The sequence below is a fragment of the Dreissena polymorpha genome, chromosome 4 (assembly GCF_020536995.1).
Source record: "Dreissena polymorpha isolate Duluth1 chromosome 4, UMN_Dpol_1.0, whole genome shotgun sequence".
Classification (NCBI taxonomy): domain Eukaryota; kingdom Metazoa; phylum Mollusca; class Bivalvia; order Myida; family Dreissenidae; genus Dreissena; species Dreissena polymorpha.
In genome coordinates, this window is record NC_068358.1 from 93,972,469 (window position 1) to 93,981,750 (window position 9,282).

The window sequence follows — 9,282 nt, forward strand, 5'->3', positions numbered from 1 at the left end:
AGTATATGGTCTAACAGTAATTAATACCCATTTTTTCATATGCGGCTCGTTTGTATTTTTGCAAAATACGTCAAATTCGTAAATTAGGAAACGACATACTCGTGATACATGTACAGGGATCGTGTGTACCTGTATTCACGTTGTTAAAAGATGCAACGTATGCTTGCACTCATCATCCTGCCAGAGGAACAAGAAAATGCAAGTTTGAAAATCAAATTAAATTGATACTCAGACACACACATAATATAGTGTTATTTAATTACAGAACTGCACACAGTTAACATGAGAACACGCCATTTAAGCGAAAAAATAGGTGATTAATGTATACTACATGTATATAGCTAACATGTAAAAAAAACATAACAAAATATCACATTAAATAAAGCTTTAACTCATATGTTACCATATAGTATATGTAGATCTATACACATTTATTTTTACTGTATTATGTATAGCAAAACAAGCCATGCTTTATTCTGTTCATATTCAAATCTAATCCATAATAAAAAGAGAGAATATTGTTAAAAAATCCAGTATCATAACACCACACGAGAAAATGCAAAAACAACTTTGTATTATTTACATAGCGTAGAGTATGTTTCCACATAAAACTGTACGTCTATTGTTTTCACTTTTTGTCCCGAATCAACGGGAATCATTCAGCCGGTCAATGGAACGAAAAAGACATGTCCGCAACTTCTTTGCATGCTGCAGCCAAAACATTGTCCTCGGGAGCATTTCCGGAAGCGCCCTGCAGATCGCGGTTTGCGCTACAAGCACTTCCTGTGGCACCTTGGTTGTCGTCTACTTTTTCGCCATCGAGGCCGTTCGTCTCAACGGAGAGCACGCTCAGCGTCCTTTTCATCGATGATGTCAGAGGGGGTATATAGTCACGTGGTATCAGGAAAGCGGACAGATTGAACAAGTCCAGAAACACTTTATACCTGTCACTGAAGCAGAAATGTTTAATTGCTTGTATTTTGTATGTGTACATTTGAATATAATTTAATACCCCCCCCTTTATCGTTCATATGACTGGAGTAATTCCTTATGTTTGCAAAATGTTGCATTATACTTACAGTTACAATTTGAGATTTTCTGGTCAGTATCGTTATTTTTATTATTATAACTATCAGAGTTGTTACTGGTGTTGTTGTTGAATTTGTTATTTTATTGGATATAAAGTACCTAATGGTTGAGCGGAGATACTGATATCCGGATGATCCGCCGGTTCCCACTTTGGCTCCGATCATGCGCTGTACCATCGATACGTGGTTCGCTGAAAACCAAAGAGATTACCATTTTTGATCACTAAATGCGTACACATGATCATACTAAGTGGTCAGTGTGACATTTGTGGAAAAGCCGTAGTATAAATGCATGCATATGCATGTATACTGGACGTAAAAAATATGTATTAAAAATAACCAAACGTGTTTACAGGCCACAACTTAAATCTTGAAAAATTATCTCAAAAAGAAAACGCAAGTTAATCGATCTACAATTCTACATCAGATCTGCGGCTAAAAAAATACATACATAGCCTAAAAATTAATTAGAACATTATACGGGTACTCCGCACTTTGTCAAACAGATCACTATGCGTTTGTTTATTTAAGACGTTTTTATAGTTTACATTAGGTCGTCGGGTCTACAGCTAAATAAATCATTTATAACACGTGATCAGACTTGAAACTCAGACGCTTACATCTCCATTTTGTCATGAGCGCGTCGATGTCTGTGAGGACGGTGAGGATGTGGAAGGGCTGGTGGAAGCGAGGCTCGTCCCGGTACAGGGAGATCATCAGCGCCCCCTGTGACGCGCGGTGGCTGAACCGCCGGTCACCTTGGCAACAGCAAGCGGACACATAAGGAAAAAACGTGACATGCGAACAAAACTTGACGCGTTCACTTTCAAAGCAGTATGTAACACGCGAGCTTCAATAGAAAAAGTAATTCATTGGCCTTAAATACAGCACGCGACCAGCGAGCGTAAGTAAAACAAGTGACGCATTTACGTGATATACAACACGTGACAGGTGAGCTTCAGTACAGACGTGACGCATTTAATGCCAATACACACGCTTTAGTAAAAAAAAAACGAAACGCATAAACCATACAACACGTGACAGGCAAGCTTCAGTACACTGTGACGCATTAACCTTATCTCTAATGCTTTAAACGCGAGCTTAAGTACAAAATATGAGTGTAGAGTTTAAAAAAATAGTGACCTTAAATACAAAACATGACACGCGAGCTTAATTGAAATAAGGGACATACAAGCGTAATTGCAAACGCTGATCATAGCATGCGTATCCGTAGTATCGGCTCTCTTAATTAAAACATCTAAATATTTTAAGTGAAAAAAAAAAAAAACATGCATGTTTAATAATTCAATCTATAGTTTAATGTGTATTCTTAGACATAACAACACAAACTTCATTTAAATCGGTAATGTAAAAATACTGGCGAGACTAAGCCCCATGTAGTTATCAGTATCATGTAAAAATACTGGCGAGACTAAGCCCCATGTAGTTATCAGTATCATGTAAAAATACTGGCGAGACTAAGCCCCATGTAGTTATCAGTATCATGTAAAAATACTGGCGAGACTAAGCCCCATGTAGTTATCAGTGGCGAGACTAAGCCCCATGTAGTTATCAGTATCATGTACACCGTTTCTCATAATATCGGCCCTTCTGATTAGTTGACTAAGATTTATGCGCATGTTCTTTTCCTATACATAGTGTCTTAATGGAAAACCAAAACTCTTTTTCGTGTTTCTCTTAAATTATTTTTATTTATTTTTTTCACATATAAGCGGCTTATACAACATTTAATAAACCTACAAATAAACCAAAAACAAACTAACACAATAACGGTATGTGTACCGGTAATCATAATATCGGCCTGCAATAAACATGACCTACTTTCAAATGAAAACCATGAGAAAGATCGTCGTTATAGTCATTAATAAACAGCAAATAAATTAAAACTTCTATAAATAGAAAAAAAATTACTGTCAAGCACTTTTTGAGGTATTTTCGCAAAAGTCACGATACATTGAGGAGGGACGATACAGTGAGAATAAGGGATAGTCGCATTATTTTCGTACAGGAATTAAGTTAAATCGATTGAACTGTAACGTTTCATCATCATTCGTCATATATCATAACTTAATGTTGTGCCGATTGTAATTTTGAAAGCAGGATCACAATTGTGACATGTGTGTACGGCTTTATTCACTCACCTCTTTCTACGAGCACATTGTGTTGCTCTGTTTCGAAGATGGACCGAAACGTGTCGATTTGCTTTTGGTACTCCGACATCCGCGCCTCTCTTTGAGCAGCGTCGCGTGATGCCTGTTGGGAAAAAATGACTTGCGTTTCAATCAGGAACTATAACCAAGAATCAGCGCAGTGAATGCAATTATTGTTTTATTTCAGTTTATTTGTGTGAGACATATCTTACAGGGGCCTTTTCACAGATTTTGACATACTTTGAAGTGTGTGATTAAATGCTTTATATTGATAAATGTTAACATTGGATATAAAAAGCTCCAGTAAAAATCAAGAATAAAATTTAAAAAAGAAAAAAAGGTAACCCTAAGCAGGGATCAAACCACTGACTCCTGGAGTCCTGGAGTAAGTCTCCCACTTCGGCCACTCGGCCATCCTTCCGGATACAATAACAGGTGCATTTTATACTTCATATAACCAATCCTCGTTGTTTCAAAACATATAACTGCAACAACAAAACTCTCCATATTATCAATTCGTTTCGCGTTGCAACGCTTTATAATTCTGGGGTGTTTAAATCGTCAAAATATGCATATAATGGCTGTTTTAGAGCTTGGTAAATGTTCAGTATTACTGTTTCCTCACAAATATCATAACTAAAACGAAAATTTGCGAATCTGAAACAACTTTTTTTCAATTTTGTCAATTTACCCAAACGTGAAAAGGCCCCTTTAAGGAGTTTTATTTTAACTCCAGTTTATATTAAACTGGTTCATTATGTGTCCCGTTTCTAAGGTGACAACACAAGTAAATCAAATATAATAAATTGATCTTTACCTGTCAAATACCTAAACATTGGTTTATCTTTAAATGTTATCAAAAAAGCAATTTGTTGCATGATCCATGATGTGTTTAATTCTTGGATAAACATGAAATCACTAAGCCGATAGAAAGTCGGAGCCGACCTATGTTTTTGCCTCTAACACGAGTACCTGCGCTGGTTTGAGGTAGCAGTCCTCGATCCATCTGTGAGCTGAGATCTGGTACTGCTCCCAGAAGTTGAAGTCCGAGCTCTCGATGCCGGGGGTCCGTTCCAGCCACGCCTGCAGGGACAGGTAACCAATAAAGAACGAGGGATAAATATTTGAATAGAAATTTGCGGTTCGAATATTCAATTGTAAAATATACGTTATTCTACTATATTTAACTATATATAGAATATTAATCATCTGAATATTCCAAGAGAAATTGATACAGTTCTAGCTTCACTTTAAAGTTACGTAAAGAATACTGTCCGATTACGTACTCTGTACTATGGGCGGACAAATAATTATATTATATGTCTCAAATTAAAGTATTTTTGAGACAGGTAAACTAACAATGTCTGATCTTTCAAATTGAAAATGGAGAACTAAGATGGACCAAGAAGAAAACGGCTCGGTCTGTCTTCGTCCCGTTTGAGAGTAAGTTTCCATGGATTAAAATAAAATAGGTCGCAGCCAGGGAAATGTTGGAGTTGTCGATAAATGTTGTCATATTATTTTCACTTTCAACGGTAGGGGATGGGAGTGTAAACTATTGTGGCATTCCCCGGATCCATCTCTATTCCTGACAAATACATACATTTACTTCTTTGAATAGTGTGGGTAATTCAAAGAGCACATGGTAGTATTGGTAGTTTGCGTTAGATGTAACTACGCTGTACATCCTTGGTAACAGATGGTATAAAAAAAAGTCTCAACTATGCATGACAAAACGCGGCTCCGTCTATTCCTGGTCAATACGTACCTCGACAACTTTGAAGAGCGACGGCTCGCTAATGGACGCATCGAGGGCCGCCATGGAGGCTGGGTCGCTGAACGCTTTCTTGTAGTGCTGCTGGTTGTATTTAATGCGGTTCTCCTATATATACACGTGAGCACACTGCGTGAAATAAGCCTCGATCTGGGAAAACGGGGCTAAATGCATTTGCGTAAAGTGTCGTCCCAGATCAGTCTATGTTATCTGCACAGGCTAGTAAGAGACGAAACTTTCCGCCTTATCAGTATTGTCGTTTCGAAGAGACCTCTTCTAAACGGAAAATTCATGAAAAGCGGAAATGTTCGTCCATGATTAGGCGATGCGGACCGCACAGGCTATTCTAGCGCGACACTATAAGCACATGCATGAATCCCAGTTTTACTATAACCAGACTCAAATAATTCCACATTTTGTGGCTAGAAAAATCCCAATCGTTTTTAAATCAAATTGCGTAGAATCTACAGAAAATCAATTTCATTTCTGAGAAGCACATAATCAATAATAATGTATCAGATAACATAATAATTCAACTGTTAACGTATACATATCCTAGACGAGAGTATAATAAAATTGTGTACTTTACAGTTACCTAAGGGGAAATATTTGCGATTTTCAAATAAATAATTCTCTGTTATAAATAACAATTAAAATTATCGCTATTTCTTTAGTGGAACACTGTAACCATCGGTACCTTTTCGCAACTCGTGAAAATCATTTTCTCTGACCATTCGTCAACTAGATTCGATCAAACCGCAAGACATAAAATTCTATAGTTACCTCTTTAAGACCCAGTTTGTTTTCCAATATACGGAACTGAAGGCTCTGAAAACCGGAAGCAGTATCCAAATACTTCCTGAAATATGGAAAACATTTCGGGTTAAAATAAAACATATTACTTAAACACATCATAACAACAGAGATAGGCAAGAGTTTTTAATTGACTTTCATGATTCATTAAAATGGGTTGATTCTTAATTATTGTATCTAGCCTTTTGTGGAATCGTGTCGCGTACATATAATGGTTTAACGATAATGTAAGCAACATTTATTTCATTCTAAATATTTCAATGCAAAATAACCTTCGCTAGAAACTGTAGCAGATGTTTTAACCAATTTACTCACAGAAATTTACTACTAATATTTTGCTATTGACAGTAATTTCCAAATATGAGGACACAATTAAAAGGAGCTTCACAAGCATCTACCTGAACTCGAGGAAATCCAGCGGCGTCATCGTCTCCAGAATCTGGAACTGGTCCGTGAGAAGCTGCAAAACACATGACACACGTGTTATAGTACAACACATAACACACGAGCTATAGTACAACAAATAACACACGAGCTATATTACAACAATCTTAAAACACGTGACAAACAAGTACGATACATAGCGCACGAGCTATTGTACAACAAGCATACAACACGTAACACACGAGCTATAGTACAAGCATACAACACGTGACACACGAGCTATAGTACAACATAACGCACGAGCTTAAGTACAACAAGCATACAACACGTGACACACGAGCTTAAGTACAAAACGGACGAGCTTGAGTACAACAAGTGTACAACGCGTGATAAACGAGCTAAAGTACAACACATAACGCACGAGCTTGACTGCATCAAGTATACAACACGTGACAAACGAGCTAGAGTGCAACACATAACGATGTTTTATTAATTCGTAGGTAGATGTTTTCGGATAAAGTCGACCGCAGCGTTTTAATGCGTGGTGGATTGTATTAGAATAGGGGAGGCCATTGTGTAAGTTTTGCAATAAATTTTGGAAGAGTAGCCTACCTTGAGTATAAGCGTGACGCGGTTGAGACGGTTGATGATCTGTAGAGTCTTACTCTCGTCTAACCTCTTGGATGGGTGCATGAACAGGCCGCGAACGGAGTCTATGTCGAAGAGCATCTGCTTGAACCATAACTCATATGCTGCAAAGATATGAACAGTAGTTTCAGTAAAAGCTAGTTTAGCAATACTAGGGAAGGATCTAGAGCAAAAGATCCTGGTGCTACGCCATGCTCCTGTTTGCTTCAAACGAGCGATCTTTCAGTCACCGCCCAACAATGAAGGTCATCTGAGCCGCGTCGTGTGAAAATGGTAGCTACAGCGCAGACTGGTCAATACTATCTTTTTCTCAAATGAAACATGGCGTGATTTTATAACGGACAGCGAACCTCCTGAACAAACTGCACGATTAACAGGCTTCTCTAGAGCCACGTTCATCACATATGACATACGGCCGAGTTTCGCCTGACGTGACTTATTATAAATTGTATCCATTACATCTCTTAGAAATATTAAAAGGGAAAATGAAAGCACTTTGCTTTAGAAAAAAACTCATTTCTATTGTGTCACAAAACTGATCAATGCGGATAAAATCATTTATAGTCGATGCACTTTATGAAAATTGTATACAATGTACATGTATTTGACAAATAATTAATCAAATATCATTAAAGATCTTTGTTTAAATTAATCTTATAATTAACATACGGACATAAGAGGATGTCAACGACAGCAGACGGAAGTAACAATCGATTTAAAAGACAGGACATATATATTGATGTAGTGATAAGGCCGGAAAAGGCAAACAAATGTTTGTACGATGAACACTAAAAAATTAATTAAGCCTATTTATAACTTATAAGGTTGTGGTAAAACAGCTAATGGTGCCAACGTTAGTACGTTAAGCCCTCCCTCCCAACTCCTTCTTTCCTACCTTGATGTGTGATGATGAACAGGTGCTCGTCGTGAACCGGATGTCCGGCGAGCTCACTCTGCATCGCCTGAGAGCCGAGCACCTTGTCCAACTGAAATCGAAAGCTCGTGACCTTCGCATGCATAACATATGCAAATTGTTAGTCGATGTAGCTGTGCTTTGTAGCTGTGTTTTGTAGCTGTGTTTTGTAGCTGTGTTTTGGAGCTGTGTTTTGTAGCTGTGTTTTGTAGCTGTGTTTTGCAGCAAGTGTTAGTGTGCGCGATAATTCGTGGTCACAATTGTAAAATAACACATCTCATAGACGACATTGTTAATCATGATCATAATAATTATTATAATTTTTGTTAATTGTAAATATATGTTTAGTTTGATCTGATAATTGCATAAGTAGTCAAACTGTATATTTAATCGAAATCAAATGTTTACAATAACGCATGCTTATTTATATACCATGAAAAAACATTTACCTGCAAATATGATTGATAATTATGGGGTTCTCTGCTATGTCTGTCCCCCTCAGCCATTTCAGTGATTTCAAATTCCACTGGTATTTTTAACAACCACTTCCAGACAGGGCAATCCAAAAGTAATGCAAGAAGCGCACGAATACAAAAAAACTTCAAACCAGTCCGAATATTAGTCCACTAGTAAACAACACATCAAAACCGTCTAAAAAGGCAATATAAACGTTCGCAATCAGTGTGCCTCCATTGAAAATAGCCAATAGCCGGTTTATTTGAATAGTAGCTTCTATAAAGGTCATTCATAAGCTAACGCTACCTTCTAAGCCGATTACGATCTTGAAACAAAGGACAAGCCTCCGAAAATCTTGTACGGCTCCAGTTGTTGTTCACACTTGGCTTGTTTAATGTACTCAACTTCCAATGGCTTTTGAAATGAATTGTAAATATTTAATTCAAATGATATGCATTCTTTAAAAAAAAACTACAATTATTCCTTATTTATGATTTGCAAAGTTTTGTCCTTGGTCCACTTATGTACACAGCCGAAATATTAATGTTCACAAAGAGATATGAACCGAAAATTGATATGTTTACGTGCATATTCCGATTTACATGCCATTATTTACCGTTTTGACGAATTCTATTATGCACGGGAACTTCGTAGGTCTCGTAATATCAAGTTATTGAAGTGATTCATTACATATATATACCGGAAACCTTTTACAGACATATCTCACCCACTCCCCAAAAAATACTGACGAAGCGAAACTCGAGGATTTCGTGCAGCAGAATTGGTGGAGATCAGTTCAATGCGCAATGCACATGTGAAGTATCAAGCCAATCAGTTGATTCGTTGACGAGTTATTGATCGGTAACAATGTTGTTGTTTTTGTTTTTTATCGAGTGCACCGGGATTGTCTCCCATATGGCCATCGCCCCCAGAAAGACGTATTTGTTGGTTACGGGGGATAGTGCAAGATACAGGAGACACCCCGTTCCAGAGGTGACCCTGGGTCTTTTAGTGCCCGGTGTATAGCACCTAGTA

The 9,282-nt window shown here is 37.5% G+C and overlaps 1 protein-coding gene across 1 annotated transcript; it reads right to left on the minus strand.

The window, feature by feature from the left end:
• Positions 1-277: 277 nt before the first annotated feature.
• On the minus strand, positions 278-8,990 carry LOC127878800 (tryptophan 2,3-dioxygenase-like). Its single transcript, XM_052425328.1, has 11 exons — positions 8,241-8,990; positions 7,774-7,864; positions 6,843-6,982; positions 6,245-6,306; positions 5,817-5,892; positions 5,028-5,141; positions 4,232-4,342; positions 3,251-3,362; positions 1,709-1,846; positions 1,189-1,279; positions 278-950 (listed from the first exon to the last, which is right to left on the minus strand). The coding sequence occupies exons 1-11, from the start codon at positions 8,295-8,297 to the stop codon at positions 668-670; spliced, it is 1,275 nt and encodes a 424-aa protein (XP_052281288.1). The 5' UTR covers positions 8,298-8,990; the 3' UTR covers positions 278-667.
• Between the last annotated feature and the right edge of the window lie 292 nt (positions 8,991-9,282).

Excerpts from the sequence above, each read along its gene's own strand:
- LOC127878800 (XM_052425328.1), bottom strand. The coding sequence starts at position 8,297 with ATGGCTGAGGGGGACAGACATAGCAGAGAACCCCATAATTATCAATCA. Across the intron at positions 7,865-8,240 it reads ATTATCAATCATATTTGCAG|TTGGACAAGGTGCTCGGCTC; the intron begins GTAAATGTTTTT and ends TTTCGATTTCAG. Across the intron at positions 1,280-1,708 it reads GCTCATGACAAAATGGAGAT|CGAACCACGTATCGATGGTA; the intron begins GTAAGCGTCTGA and ends TTTGGTTTTCAG.